Source organism: Mandrillus leucophaeus, unplaced genomic scaffold (assembly GCF_000951045.1).
Source record: "Mandrillus leucophaeus isolate KB7577 unplaced genomic scaffold, Mleu.le_1.0 Scaffold1553, whole genome shotgun sequence".
In the NCBI taxonomy this organism is placed as follows: Eukaryota; Metazoa; Chordata; class Mammalia; order Primates; family Cercopithecidae; genus Mandrillus; species Mandrillus leucophaeus.
The window spans coordinates 451,093-466,803 of record NW_012101536.1 but is presented as its reverse complement, the minus strand read 5'-3'; the positions used below and the strand labels follow the sequence as shown (position 1 = coordinate 466,803).

General features: G+C 45.4%; 1 protein-coding gene across 4 annotated transcripts in view; it reads left to right on the top strand.

Annotated features, from left to right (window-relative positions):
• The first annotated feature begins 3,477 nt into the window (after positions 1–3,477).
• Positions 3,478–15,711, top strand: part of SRPX (sushi-repeat containing protein, X-linked) — an 80,052-nt gene continuing 67,818 nt past the window's right edge. For 2 of the 4 annotated variants that reach the window (XM_011975418.1, XM_011975415.1), the window contains exon 1: positions 3,478–3,754. In XM_011975418.1, the coding sequence (XP_011830808.1) occupies positions 3,646–3,754 (109 nt within the window). In that variant the 5' untranslated portion in view covers positions 3,478–3,645. The remainder of the gene's footprint in view (positions 3,755–15,711) is intronic. The other 2 variants (XM_011975416.1, XM_011975417.1) reach the window with 1 other exon arrangement.

The following is a 15,711-nucleotide window of genomic DNA, read 5'->3' as shown; positions in this document are numbered from 1 at the left end:
GAGATGTTTGGAACCTGTTTCTTGCCGTCCTATCTTCATGTCCTTTGCCCAAAATATCTTTTTCTAGTTCATAAATAGTAACATCAAGCAGGATAGGAATGGTGTCATAGGTCTGTGGCACTCCCTGAGTGACTTCTCTTTGTTTTCATCAACTCATTAACCCATAAGTTATTTGATAGATTATGAATCTATTTAACTATCTGATTATCTTCCAAGATATTGTGGGATTAGAATGAATTGACAATCTCTTCCTCTACCTTACCTCTACCCTCATCTCTTCTAGCAGAGAGAAAACTGAAATAAAAATAATAAGAAAAATAGAAGTCCCATTGGAATTTTCTCTATAGGGTAGCAAAGAGAGCAAGATACTTTTTTTTCTCATTCCAGGCTCTTAATTTATTTTTTCATGTTCATATTAGTTCTTCCCAAGGTTTATATAGAATACTTCAAGCTTGTCAAGGAAAAATAATGGTTGCCCAATATTATATCTAATTGTGTTCCCTATTACTCTAACCCACGTGATTTTTATACCTTTTACATTTTGACAACAATGGCATTCCTTTTAGTATTCCCACTAGGTAAGAATACCACCTTGTTCTCTCCCCTTTATCTTTGTTAGGTAAAAATGAAAGGGTTATTTCGATTTATTAATACAAGAGGCAACTGAGCTTGGATCTATCCTTCAAGATATCCTTGCACAATGAAAACAACAAATGTTATTTTGCTCTATAAACATTATATCGAGATGTTTCTTCATGTCTTTTATTTTTGCTTACTTTTTAATGGACACATTGTAAATGTACATATTTATGGGACTCCCATCTCTACAAAAAAAAAAATTAGCCGGCTATGGTGGCATATGCCTGTAGTCCTAGCTACTCAGGAAGCTGAGGCAGGAGAATTGCTTGAGCACAGGTGTTTGAGGCTGCAATGAGCTATGATTGTGCCACTGCACTCCAGCCAGGAAACAGCACTCCTTCTGGATAAACAAATTCAAATTCAGAGTAAGACCCTGTCTAAAAAAAAAAAAAGAAAGAAAGAAAAGAAAAAGAAAAAGAAAAAATCAAATCAGTATATATATATATATAGAGAGAGAGAGAGAGAGAGAGAGAGATGGACTCTAGCTCTGTCGCCCAGTCTGGAGTGCAGTCGCGCAACCTCTGCCTCCTGGGTTCGAGCAATTCTCCTGCCTCAGCCTCCCGAGTAGCTGGGACTACAGGTGTGTGCCACCACTCCCAGCTAATTTTTGTATTTTTAGTAGAGATGGGGTTTCACTATATTGGCCAGGCTGGTCTCGAAGTCTTGACCTCAAGTGATCTGCCTGCCTCAGCCTCCCAAAGTGCTGGGATTACAGGCATGAGCCACTGCACCAGGCCTCAAGTCAGTATTTTGCGTGACCATCACCTTATCCATTTCTGATTTATTTCTTTGTGGTGAGGACATTCAAAGGCCAGAGAGCAACGCAAAAGTAAGTGTGGTGTTTCTTGTAATCCAGAAAGAATCAGTGGATAGGAGAGAGCTAGAAGTTCCTTCTCAGCCCCGTAATAGAATGTATACGGGTTGTGGTTAAGACACATTGCTTCAGAGCTGACATAGGAAAGGAAGGCTGCTGGCCAGGCTATCCTGGACGTGGAATTTGGGGTGCACATTAACCCTTGTTTATGGTCCTAAAGAAGTAGTTCTCTACTGGGGGCATTTTTCCCCCGGGGGACATTTGGCAATGTCTGGAGACATTTCTTGGTTGTCACAACTGGGGAATGGGGGATTGCTACTGGTATCTGTTGCATAGAGGCCATCAGTGCATCTCTCATCGTGCAGGGCAGTCCCCCTCCCCAAGAAAGAATTATCTAGCCCCAAATATCAATAGTGCCCAAGTTGAGAAACTCCTGGTCTAGAATTTTTATCCTATACTAAAACTTGTACCGCAGAGCTTAGGGGATTGGGGAGAGACAGAAATATGCATCCGGTCAAACTCCAGGTCACATCCCTAAAGATTCTGATTTCATTAGTGTGAGGTAGAGCCTGGATATGGTATTCTCACGAAGCTCCCCAGGTGACCCACGTAAACAAGGTTGAGAATGACTCCCTGGAGAGTCTGGTCTGATGGAGGCCACAGAAGAGCCAGACCTCCCCCATTTTCCTGCGACTGGGGGGTTATTTAAAGGTTGGTTCCCTGAAGAGGTAGCAGCAGTGGAGAAACCCAGGGGAGATGGAGCGAAGTCCCCCCCCCCAAGTGCTAGAGAGGGTAAGATGGAAGTTCAAGTCTGGGGCTTTTGTGAGAATTGAGAAACAGCACTCCTTCTGGATAAACAAATTCAGAACTTCTAGGTGAGTGCTCCCAGGGCTCTTAGCCTAGCTGTCAGACCAGACTACTGTGGCAGAGAGAAAAATGCCCTTCTACAGTGGATGTGGTCCCTGCCAAGACACAAAGCTCCTGAACCCAAAGGCATCTGGATTTTGGCTCCCACTTGCCCCTTCCTCTGGGTGCCTTTGTACGGTGCACAAACTGCACAACCTAATGCAGCAACCCCAACTAAAATTAGCCTTAGCTAAGATCTTTCTGAGACAGTAAAGGGGCAACGTATTGCCTTACTGATTTAACAAGAACTAAACAACCAAACAACAAACAAACAAACAAAACCATGAGAGGCTTACTCAAATGCCTCAAAGAAACCAGATCCGTCCTGCGGGCAGCCTAGAAACCCCATCCTGATGCCAGGATCCAGCGATGCCAAGCTACAGGGAGGAGGCTCCAGTCTGGTCGTGGTATCTTTGGGGTGGTTAAGAACAACCCAGGAAATGAGGAAATCTGGCTGCAGGAACCTACAGCTGGATCCCCAAGGCTGTGGGTGAGACAGAGAACTTTCTGTGCCTGTGCTCTCCCATCAGCTGATCCTGGAAGGAGAACCTCAAGCCCCATCCTAAACCGCAGCACAGCAGGCACGCACCCGGTCCAGTCCTCGATTTATTCCTTTGCCAAAGAGAAACAAACAAACCAAAAAAAACTGTAGTATGGACTTTGACGTCAGCAGAACTCCACACGTAAGTTCCAGTCCCTGCTCTGCCAGTAACGGGGGTGAATCTGGGCAAGTTTCTAAGCGTCGGTTTCTTCTTGGAGAAAGTGGACATAGTAATAGCGAACTTGGGGCATGGTCGTGAGGATCATACCAGAGAACGTGGCCATAGTATCCGGCCGCAGTGTGGCCACTCTGAATCCCCTCGGTTGCCCCTTCTGTTTCCGTGTGACTCACACAGCTTTCTTCTGCACAGATGGTATCCTTCTAGACGTCTGGGATGTTCTAGGAGGTTGAGCCACCCGTGTGTGTATTCCGGGTGAGGGGGCGCGCAAATTGGAGCAAAGAAAGATACTCTAGGATATTTCGCTCTGCTGGGGCATGTCTCCAGCGCTCTCTGGCCAGAAAGCGCTGGCACAAAAGGAGGAGGTGGGTGGGTCAGAGCCCCAAACCGCGCAGTGTTCCAGTGGGGCGGAGAAAGGAGGGCAGGCCCCAGGCGGGAAGGAGGGAGGAAAAGAGGCGAGAGGAGGAGTTTTCCAGCCCGGCCTTCGCCCGCCCGCTAGCACACAGTCCCTTGGTCTCTTGGGTCTCCTCCCGCCCCTGGAAGCGCGCTGCGCTGCCGAGGCGAGCTATGCGCCCGCTCGCCATGGGGAGCCCCGCACACCGGCCCGCGCTGCTGCTGCTGCTGCTGCCTCTGCTGCTGCTGCTGCTGCGCGTCCCGCCTAGCCGCGGCTTCCCAGGTAGGATCGGAGGCGTGGCTGCCTCCTCAGCTGGGCACCAAAGACCCCCGGAGTCGCCGTTGGGACCCTTCGCTCGGGATAGCGGGAGGTGCAGGGGGCGCCCTTTGTTTGCGCAGAACTCCTCTTTCGCAGCCCGAGGGTGGGGGTGATGCGGAGCGGGGCTGGTGTCTGGGCACGCACCGGGAAGAACTGACTGTCCCATCTCCAGGCGCGGGGCGCCCTCGCGGCGACGGGAGCCCGGGCACCTTCTGCGTCCGGGCTTCCAGAGTTCCAATCAAACCCTTTTCGGTGTAGGAGGCTCCAGAGAGAAAGTTTGGCCGCAGACTAGTTTGCTACTTTCTCACACCCAGAATTTTGCCTCTCACATGGTTGCTCACTGGAGGCTGGCAGTTTGTCCTGGAAGGAACCTCTGTGCCCTCCCACTACACGTCCCAGGCTACCCCCTTGGGGCCGCAGGGCACGAGCCACGGGAAAGCGACTTTTGTGGAAGGCACGGGCGGGGCCTCCCCTGAATCTCTTAACCCCCCCTGCTGGGGATTCAGAGAAAGTCTGCGCCTCTGAGGAAGAATCGCCGGCTGAGTGGTGACATGTGGCATGCACTTGATTAGCCCCAGGGAAAGAGGGCTACTCGCGCAAGGCTCTGCTGGGCAGAGGGTGCGGCTTATTCCTGTAGGGCGTGGTCTCCGGCATCTAAGGGGGCCCTGGTGTTTCTTGGGGGCTCTCCTGGTGTGAGCAAAATTATCTTTGGAGATGCACTTTAAAAAGCTCCAGCTAACTTCCTCACCCTGGAGTCTTAAGTTAGCGAAGAGCTTCAGGGGAGTAGGGCAATGTGCCACGCACTCCTGTAGCCTCGGAATGGAGAGGAAATCCATGGATGCGTTTTAATTTAGTGTTAATGGGAAAGTGGGTGACGTGGGCTATAGGGCGTGCAAATATTTGGCTCTGCGTTCAACACTGTGGGCAGCTTAAATCTGGGGTATTAGAAATGAACCTACTGAGTTCTGGTAGAAGGATAGAGGATGCCCATCTTTCTACCAGTGTGCTTGGGAGATGTAGGGATGGCTGCGGGAAACTCTCTGCATGCACCTAAATGAATGAATGAATAAAACAAATTTGTAAATTAATAAACAGGAACATTTGTGTTTTGAGCTGACTCTTAAGTTTTCAGCTGCTTTGTAGGAACTGATTCAGGGTAAAGTGGAAAGGAAATTTTATCCTTACTGCCAGGCAACTGTCATTCCCATGGTGTGTTAATACCACCTCTCCCACCCCCGTTAGCAGGAATCAGGTTAAAATGAACCTATAGGGGAAGAGGAAGTCATTAAGTGCCCCAGAAGCAGCTTTCTGGGGAGCAGGCAAATAAGGTGAGAAGCTAGAGATAGCTTTTCCGCACTGAATTGGGAGGTGTCTGTGAGCTGCCTGGGAACCTCAAGTTCTTGTTGAGCCTTTCTCAAGCTGGGGACCCCTTCTCCTTTTCCATCCGACCTCCCTCCCTTCTCCTCCCCTGCCCTCCCCTCTCCTTTCTCTCATCTTCCACCTTTATATAGTATAGCTTGCTACCAGGGCCCAGCCACAGAATCATGAGTTTGCCAGTTTGGGCATTCACTACCACAGTCTTTTGGGACCTATCCCTGGCTTTCCTGGCTCCCTCTGCCAGCCTGCAGGCTGCTCCCAACTTTTAGCCACCATGTTCCTGCTTGCCACTACCTCCACTGACTCCTAACCTGCCCTCTGGCTCTGCTCAGACCACAAATGAGCTGAAGCTGATTGGAGCTGCTTGATAGACACTCCTCTTGAGCCTCCTTTTGGCATGGCTCAATGGGGTCTCTTGGGAAGTGTGCTCCGCCGAGGTTGTGAGATCCAGAGGAGGGGATTTCAGTCCAAGCCAGAGGCTTTGGAAGGCTGGGGAGGGGAAACTCTCTAGGCCCTTGGGTCCGAAAGCAAATCACATTGGCTGAGTTCACTCTAAGTGCTGGGTGACAAATTTTAAAGATCATTTCAAAGACACTCTCTTAGCAAGTGGACATCATATGTCCAGTAAGAGAGAAAGTAAGGGCCCTGAATCTGGAACTCCTGAAAGAAGATGGAGATCTACGGCCCCAATCAGCAAGTCGATTATGTAACCATCTGCACGTGAATAGCAAATCTGTCAGAGTGAGAGTAAATCACTCTCATTCCCACTCCTAGAAGGTCTCTGGAGTTCTTCCATCTTAGAATTTAATGCAGCTTTTCTGACTCTCTGATCTATTTTTTGCAGCCTAGCAAAGATGCAGTGTCTATAAAAACCCACATGAAGTGTATGGAAAATTTGTAGAAAAGTTGTTTGCGTTTGCCTGTGTTTGTATGCTTATAACAGATGAGAATTTTGATTCTGTTCTTAAAATAATTCTTAGAGCTGTATTTGCATGTGAGATTTTGTAGGTTCACTCTGCCTCCTTCTGCAAACAAGGCTGAAGATGGAGAATGAGTACCATGGCCTCTAAGAAAGGCTTCGTGAATCTTACATCTGGAGAAAACTGCTAAAGTAGCGTGGTTTTACTAGTCAGGAAAACCAAGTGAGGTTTGCTAAAAGCCAAACCAGACTATATCAGCTGAAGCAGTCTTCTGAAATACCACATTTGGAGATAAGTACTAGGAATGGAGCACCTAGCTCAGGTTCTATAATTAAGGTCTCACCGGGAACAGGCTAGGAATTCCTATTTAGATTTAAAACGTGTAATCAGCTGACAGAAGTACTCTGCAATGAAAAGGAAATATGCTGGGGAGAGCAGGTCATTTTTCTCTAGCATTTTCTTCATTGATAACACTTTCAGTACAGTACAATGTTGTTTGTTTGTTACTACTCATTTCACAGATTTGGGAGCTGAATGAGACACCAGAAACCATTGTTAAAGTTGCATCTTCACATCTTCCCAACTCATCAGTCCTTGCACCATAACCAGTGCTGCTTTTCTCTTTTAGATTATTGCTATAACATTCTCACTTTTGGTCTCCCGAATTCTAGCTCATTTTACTTTCTCACTTTAGATAATGGTCTTTTAAGTCCATTGACTTTAGTACTGTTTTTTATCACATCACTCCCCTACTCAAAAACTTAGGGCAGCAACTCCCTGTTCTCCCTCAAGTAGAAAGTTCTTAATTGTTTTTAGGGGCCTAGACAGTTTGCTTCTAGCCTAATTTTCCAGTCTTTTCCCCCTGGTTTCCTAAGATCCTATCCTTATAGGACCTGAGTCACATTTTCCTTCTCGGCAGATGCTGCTTTCTGTGCCTGGAATCCTTCCCCCTGGCCATTTGTCCAAATTCTGCCCACCATCCAGCAACACCCCCACTTCGATGAGACCTTTCCTTGGTCACTCCAATGGGAAGCAACCTGCCTTCCTTTTAACACCCATGGTCTCACTCAGGTCTCTTATATTTATCACATATGTCACATATGATAATGCTGTATATTATCATAATTTATGCGCTCTTCTTCTTCTTGCAGATTTTAAGCCCTTGCAGATTTTAAGCTCTTGCTGTGTCTTACCCTTATTTGTATTTCCCATGGTGCCTAGCAGAGCACTTTGTGCCACATGGATATTTGTGCTTAATGAATTAACAGTGCCTGTAACTCCAGTGATGGGCCATTGGACAGGAAAGGAGCTAAGGGGAACATGTGCACAGGTACACAGGGCTTTGTGCCACCGTGAGTGTACGTACATAGAAACGATGGCTTACTGGCTACAGAGGTTCCTTTTAAATCTACGAACACTCTCTGTTTAAGCAATAACCTTCTCTGTTGGGGGCTGTAAGCTGAGAGACTGACTGCAGCCGCAAGCTGCAGTTTGCACTTATTATTTTTGTTGGCCACCTTGATCTGTGCCTTTCCAAAGTGGTTGAATGGTTTCCTTAGTAAATGCAAATATGTGTGCTACATCAATCCCTCTTTCAGAGAACACAACTGAAATTAGTAATTGAAAGTGAAGAGAGAATTTAAATAGAAGAAGTTTTAGTTTTGCCAGGCTATAGCATAGGATGAAAGTTGTAGCAGGCAAGTTATGATTAATGGCCAGGTTAAAGATTCGCTTCCAAAAGAGCAGTGTGAATAATAACCTCTCCCAAGTTCCAATTCATAGGGAGTTTCTCAAACCAGCCCCTCAGTTCTTAATTGATTGAAGTAATTGTGACAGGAAATCAAAGCATTCTACTTCAAATCTCTCCTGTAGGATTTAACCAGAATTTCCAAGATGACACTTTCCTAATGTGTGATGTCTGAACTGCTAACTTTTATGGGCCGTTTGTTTTAGGAGGGTGATCTTTTAAGACTGAATCTTTCTCTGGGAAATGTGGATTTAGTTCTGACATAGAATCAGTTTCTACCTTTTCTAATAAAACCTGGGCTCTGCCCAGAGACTTATTTTCAAAGTGAACACTGAATGATGAAGCATTTATGTGCTTGGGAGACCACGATGAAGAAGGTATGTAATTTCTTCTCTCTTGTAGCTTTCTGTCTTATGGGGAAATAGAGACATAGTTATTTCAGGTAATCAATGTTATAATACAGTTGAATTGACAGGCCCGGGGAGCACAGAGAGGAGCGATGTGGGAACACTGGGATTGGTTATTGAAGAATGATGCTGAGACTTGCTGATGCGGAGATGGTGGCACTAAAGGCCCAAGAAAAGTGAAAGTAGAGAATGTGTGGGCTTCTCTAAGAATGTTTTGAAATTGGAGACAAAAATCTGTGTGAGTGTCCTTTTTCTGGGGAGATGGCTCTATCCCGATTCAAAACCACTAGTTGCTAGAGCATCTTCATGAATTCTATGAGAAAATGTGCACTTAATGGGCAGAAAAATCAACGTACAGAGTAAGATGAAATTACCAGAGTAGGTAAACTTTGATTGAACCAGTGAGCAGGTGGCCTTTGCAGTTACAGCCAGGTGTATAGTTTCCAGTTATTTTCACTTAAAAAGCAGCACCAAGCAAAACAGATGTAATCGTAAATTGTAATTGCCTTCAGGCCTGGGCTGGTAACTTGCTGTACCCCCCTGCCCCACTTAGTACAGTGTGACTTGGGGGAGGATCTTTAGTCAGTATTTGTGGATTTATTGATTGATGTAATTGTGACAGAGAATCAAAGCTTCCTATTTCAAATATCCCCCGTAGGATTTAACCAGAATTTCCAAGATGATACTTTCCTGAGAAAACGGATTGCAAGATAGCTAAATGTCAAAGGAAATTTGTCCATTTGGACAGGCAATGAATCAGGGCATAGTTAATTGCGAAGGCTCTTGGATGTCAAATCACCCGAAGACATTATTCTAAGAGACTTAGAAACTCAAGGGAGCTCTGGGGGCAGGATTTGCAGATAAAGATTTAGAGGAAAAGCTTGTGCAAGAGAAAAGTCCTTGGTAGCATTGCTAAGCTCCCAAGTTTTCCAAATGATAATTAGTAGCACCTGGATCATACGGGTGTCTGGCACATTCTGACCTCAGAAACCTCTGGAGTACTCATTCCGGAGCTGAATGATTCACTCACCCGTAATCCTTAGCTCACACTGGATACTTCTTTATACATTGTTCTCCAGGGAGAAGATAAATGGGTTTGGACATAATGGCTTGGATTATCCCAGAGGTTTGGGGTTGTAAATTGAGCATAATGATTATCAAACTTTCTTCTAAGTAATAGATCCAAACATAGAATCTGGGGACAGACTTTCTGCCTTGGCCTTGAAATATCATTGCAATATTTCTTCTGTCCCACTCTTACAGTGACCTGTAGTGTAATCACATGTCCTAGCAGCTCATGTCCCCTGCTATCGCTAGCTGTTTGCAATGAACATCCAGTTGTACTTAATGAGAACCTCCTCAATGCTGATTACACCCCATGATCTGCTAATGGATGACCCTCGCCTGCCACTTATTGTGTGGGTGGCTGAGCTGAATGACCCTGCCAATCCCAGCGATCCAAGATTGTTCACAAACACTAGTTAAATTAGGGCCACAGGGTGAGAATTAAGCCAAGGTTTGGCAGGCCCATTGTGGAGTGGTGAGGAAGTGGTGGAGTGGCTACATCCTCCACCTTCTGAGATTCTGCCCACAAAGTGGCAATTCCTTATAGGAACTCTGACAGACATGTTGGTACTGACTCAGTATTAGTCAGATCAAGGCTCCAATTCCTTTCCATACCCGACCCTGAAATTCTGTTTCCATTTAGATTTTAATTCAGCTTTCCAAGGGGTAGGGTCATTATGTTGCACCATTACCTATTCAGGGATCGGATGCCCCCAGCTACATGAGTAGGTTGTGGGATCTTGTTCATTTTTGTATTCTCATGGTCTAGCAGGGAGCCTGACTTCTGGGAGGCTCTCAGTGAATCTGCGGAGTGACATTTGCTGGGGGGGGGCATGCCTCTGGCCAGTTCTGAGCCTGTGGGTGGGTATCTTGGTCTTTATCTAGATTTCTGCAGGAGTTTCTCTGTTGCACGCCCAGGCTCCCTTGCATGGCTTGCCTAATTCATGGAACCATGGAACCTCAGACTGGGAGGATGCTTGAGACAGTAACTTGCCCTGCATTTTAGGGAGAAGCCTCTGAGGCTCAGCAAGATGAAGGGATTTGTCTGGGGTCACACAGAGAATTCAAAGCAGAATTGGGAGTAGAGCTCAGTCTAGTGGCTATAGAATTCCTTTCACTTCATAGGCATGCACTGAATTCAATTTTTGTGTGGTCCCTACATGTCAGGCATCCTGTGGGGCACCAGGGATAGGCAGGCAAGAATGAATGGCACTGAGCATTTGATATGGTTTAGATCTGTGTCCCCACCCAAATCTCATGTTAAAATGTAATCTTCAGTGCTGGAGGTGGGGCCTGGCCAGAGGTGACTGGATCATGGGGGGCTGATTTCTCATGAATGGTTTAGCACCATCCCCTTTGGTGTTATTTTTGCAATAGTAAGTTATCATATTATCTGGTTGTTTCGAAAGTGTGTAGCACCTCCTCCATCTCTCTTGCTCCTGCTCTGGCCATGTAAGACATGCCTGCTTCTCCTTCACCTTCTGCCTTGATTGTAAGTTTCCTGAGGCCTCCTCAGAGGTAGAAGCCGCTATACTTCCTGTACAACCTGCAGAACTGTGATCCAATTAAACCTCTTTTCTTTATAAATTACCCAGTCTCAGGTATTTCTTTATAGCAGTGTGAAAATGGACAAATACAGCATTGTTCACTGAGCCCCTGTCCAGGGTGTGTCTCAGAGCTATTCTTTATATTGACACTTGGCTGTACTCTCAGCATCTCATATCTAGAGCTGTTTGGATGTTTTTCAAGAGTTCTGAAAAGTCGCTGCCCCAATGTCAGTTCTTGCCCTCTTTTGAGGTTGTCAGAGTCCCAAATGCTTCCTCTCTATACCACTTGCTTTGAACTCCTCAACTGATTTGTGATTACATTAATAACAGTTTTATTGAGATACAATTCACATACCATACCTCGTTCATTTAAACTGTATGACTCAATGGTCTTAGCATATTCACAGAGTTGTGCATTCATCACCACAACCAATTTTAGAATGTTTTCATTGTTCCCCAAATAAACTCCAAACCCCATCGCCATCATTTCCCAATCCCCCATCTTTAGGCAACCACTAATCTATTTTCTGCCTCTATATATTTGCCTACACTTGACCTTCCATAAAAATGGAATTACATAGTATTTATCCTTTTGTGTTTGGCTTCTTTCACTTAGTATAGTGCTTTCAAGGTTCAACTGTGGCAGGATACTGGCCAGAGTCAGCCGATGGTGCCTGACCACCTCTCAATGCTGGCTGCAGGGCCACCACTAGTGCATAAAGCACCTTGGAGTGAATTAGAAAAAGAGGCCCCCATCTGGGCACATGTAGATCTGTGGACACAGGTCTTGGTCAAGAGACAGACTTTGGGCAAGAAAAGGATAAAGGCTGGCCCAAGACTCAAGGACTTGAGGCCTTGAGTCCAAGGATTCAAGACTTGGAGAGTGGAGGGCAGGCTAGTTTTGAGATGAGACCCCACTTGCTCTTTGTGAGGGTGTGATGGTGGGTGCTGTAGTGCAGGGAACTCCCTGAACGATATCTGTGTAGTCCTGGATGTCGGTAGCTTAACCCCAAGTGGGACAAGCTATGGACCCCATATTCTTGTAGAGCTTGTGACTCTGTAAAAGGAGAACAAAACAAAAAGCTGTGCTTGCATGCCAGCAGCATCTGTGGTGAACTCTTGGGTCACGTGGGAGCACGTTAAAAATGCAGAAGCTCAGGCCCAAACTCAAGACCTACTGAATCAGCATCTTCATTTTAACAAGATCCTTCCAATGATTCTTCTACACGATGAAATTTAGGAAGCAGCTCTTGGCCAAGACAGGGTGGCTTGCCTGTTTATAACTACCACACAGTGGCTCACTTCCCCTCCTCTCCCATTTCCTGTTGGCTTTGCCTTCATCACTGAATCCTCTGGCCTTCCTTTCCTAAGTCCCCAACATTCCTGAGATAAGCATGTACAGCCTGTAGTTTAGGTTTTTTCCTCCCTTCTCTAACTCAAAAACAAATGCAACCCCCTTAACTTCATCTCTTTTTAAATCTTTCTGCCAGGAATACAGCCCCTGCCTGGCTTAGCCTTGAGCAGCAGCAAAGCACATCTTCAGGCTGATTGGTAACGGGGGCCTTGCATGGCTTTTCCCTGCAGCTAAGATGTATTAATACCTTATGAATAACTTTAACTGTCAAGAAAACCAGGCTAGTGTGATCAGGACTGCTCCTGCCACTCTGCCAAGACTCCTGGGGCTGAGAATTCCTGGAACTGATCAGCTCTTAAAGACACAGCGATTTTTTATCTTCATACCAGAAATCAGTGCCACTGGGGTTAGCGGGAAGGCAGCACCTTGGGAGATGAGTGAGAGTGAGAGCAGTGGGTTAGTGAGGAAAACACCCAGCCCCTCATAGTAAGCCCCTCAAGCTCCATGAATTGGGGATGTCAGGAAGACTGAACTGTTAACAGCACTGAAAGGGGGTCTCTCACCTTTTCAGGCAGTTGGGTAAGTAGTAGTTTCCAACCCAGCAATGGTATTTTTTTTCTCTTTTCTTTTCCTTTTTTTTTTTTTTTCCTTTTTTGACGGAGTCTTACTCTGTCACCCAGGCTGGAATGCAGTGACATGATCTCGGCTCACTGCAACCTCCACCGCCAAGGTTCAAGCGATTCTCTTTCCTCGGCCTCCCGAGTAGCTGGGATTACAGGTTTGTACCACTACTCCCAGCTAAGTTTTGTATTTTTAGTAGAGACAGGGTTTTACCATTTTGGCCAGGCTGGTCTCAAACTCCTGACCTCGTGATCCACCCTCTTCGGACTCCCAAAGTGTTGGGATTACAGGCGTGAGCCACCGTGCCTGGCCAGCAATGGTATTTGTACAGGCTGAGTTAGGATCACCTGGGGAGTCTGATGAAATATGGTTTCCCTGGGCCATATTTTGATACACAAATCAAAATCTGTGTATTTTGATTTGGTAGATCTAGGTTAGGGACCAGTAATCTAGGGTGAGGGACTGTAAACAAAATCCAGGCAGTCCAAAGATGGCTCACTGCCAGTTTTTATATGATTAGTTGAGCTAAGAATGGTTTTAACATTTTAAACTGATTGAAAAAAAAAATCAGAAGAATAATAATGTTTTGTGACACATGGAAATGATATAAAATTCAAATTTTGATATTATTGAAACACAGCCATGTTCATTCCTTTGAGTATTTGTCTATGGCTACTTGGTGATACAATGGCAGTTGAGTAGTTGTGACAGAGTCCATATGGCTTGTAAAGCTGAAATGTTTTCCTTTACAGAAAATGTTTGCTGAACCTCTAATCCAAGGCCTTACTCAAAGTGTGGTTTGATAACCAGCCTCACCTGGGAGCTTTATAGAAATGTAGAATCTTGAACACCATCATAGATATGAAATAAGCACCTACCTTTTAACAAGATTCCTGGGTGTTTGGGGCTACTTCTTCCCCACCATGAGGCTCAACTTGGGACTCATCTTGGAGGTCCAGGCCAGCATGCTATAACTAGCCTTGTATATGGTTAATTTATCTGACACATAGCTGGGTTTGAACCATTCTTAAGGTTTGAAGCTTGGTAATCTCCTGATATCTTAGATGCTCTAAAAGCTAGGTTCCTGTTTTATTCTTGCCAATTCTTGGCTAAGATCCAGTGTCCTAATCTGAGGCTGGAGGTGGACTGGCTTTTGCTACCTGCTGACAGATTTCTTAATGCTTCTTGGATTTCTAGACAGCAGTCTCCAGATGTGCTGCCCTGCCAGGATCTTGGTATGTAATATGGCCCATAGCCCTCCACCTTCTCCTACTTCCTTCCATGAAGCACTGCTTCCCAGAGACATTCAGAAATGGTGTATGGGAAGCAGGAGGCATTGTAATTTAGTTGCAAAAGGCTGGATTAAATAGGTTTCTTTATTGCAGGACTGCTCAGGGTCATTGATATGCTAGTGTACCTTGTTACTCTCTGAGAGAGGACAAGGAGGAATAGTGAGGACCACAGAATCTCACAGTGGGGTCTGTAGACCAGCAGTAACAGCTGCAGCATCTCCTGGGAACCTAGTAGATATATACATTCTCAGACCACACCCCAGAGCTACTGAGTCATGAGCTGGGTATGTGGGAAGTGGGCCTAGTCATCTGTGTTTTAGCAGATCCTCCAAGTGATTCTTATATACCCTCAAGTGTGAGAACCACTGGTGTGGACATTTTCAAATGGTTTTCTCCGAACATCTCACTAGCCAAATGTCTTGTCCTGAAACCAAAAACACAGTGTTAATTGAAATCAATTGGTTGATTTCAATTAACACGGTGTTTTTGGTTTCAGGACAAGACATTTGGGAACATGACATTGAATTTCCTGAAGCATTTACTGGCGGCAGTGACCACTGCAGGCTTGGGGAGGTAGAAGTAGGGAAGAAAAAAAACCCCAACCTTTGGGTAGCATCATCTGTCCCACATCTGTCTCTCTAGTCATTGTGTTTTGGTTAAAGGAAGTTTTTTTGAGTTGAAAGCCACCAACTTTTGGGTATTATAAACATGTGTTCTTTAAAATGTGTTTTTTTGTATTAAAATGTAAAGAAAGCTGGGGACAGCCCTTGGGGTGTTTCTCTCTCCTCTTCATGTTGCTTCTTTTCAGAATACTCTCTTCCATAAAATTTTCTCATGCAAATTCCAAACTCATCTTTTCAGGCCAGCCAAGTCCAAATGGCTCTCATTTGAGTGAGTGACCCTTTTCTCCCTGGGAAGCCTCAGGACACATTCAGATAGGAGGGAAGCTGTGGCTCTCAGCATGAGGAGACTGTGCCTTCCTTCCCGAAGCTCAGCTCACTCCCTCTCATTCCAGACCTTCTTCCTTTGCCTTCCAGGGCTAGTGGTGTCACAGCCATGGGCCTGTGTTTGAACACTTTTTGGTGTTTACTTTGTGAGGATATGTAACTGCTGTGTTGTCACTTAGTTTGAAATTCTCAGTGATAGTGAGGCTTGAGGGTGAGTTGGGAGAAAGCACTAAGTTATTCTATTTCCTCCATGGGTTGGCCGCTGAGGAGAGGAATGAAGGTTGAGAAAGCCATGCAGACCTTGATTTTCAGTGAAAATAGTGAGACAACTGACAACTTCCATTTCTGTACATTTTTGGTGGGCAGAAAATAGATACTGTAGTTTACTTTTCTTGGCTTGGTGGTCTGAATGTTACACATATCTATAAAATGGCCCATTTGATATTGCAGATGAGCTGAAAGTATCCTCTGATGAATGTATTTTAACAAAGTTTTCAAAAATTATAGGCTGGCCACTTTTTTTCCAAAATTTTTTGCAAAAAAAAAAAAAAAATTACAGGCTGAGCACAGTGACTCATGCCTGTAATCCCAGCACTTTGAAAGGCCTAGGTGAGAGGATCGCTTGAGCCCAGGAGTTCAAGACC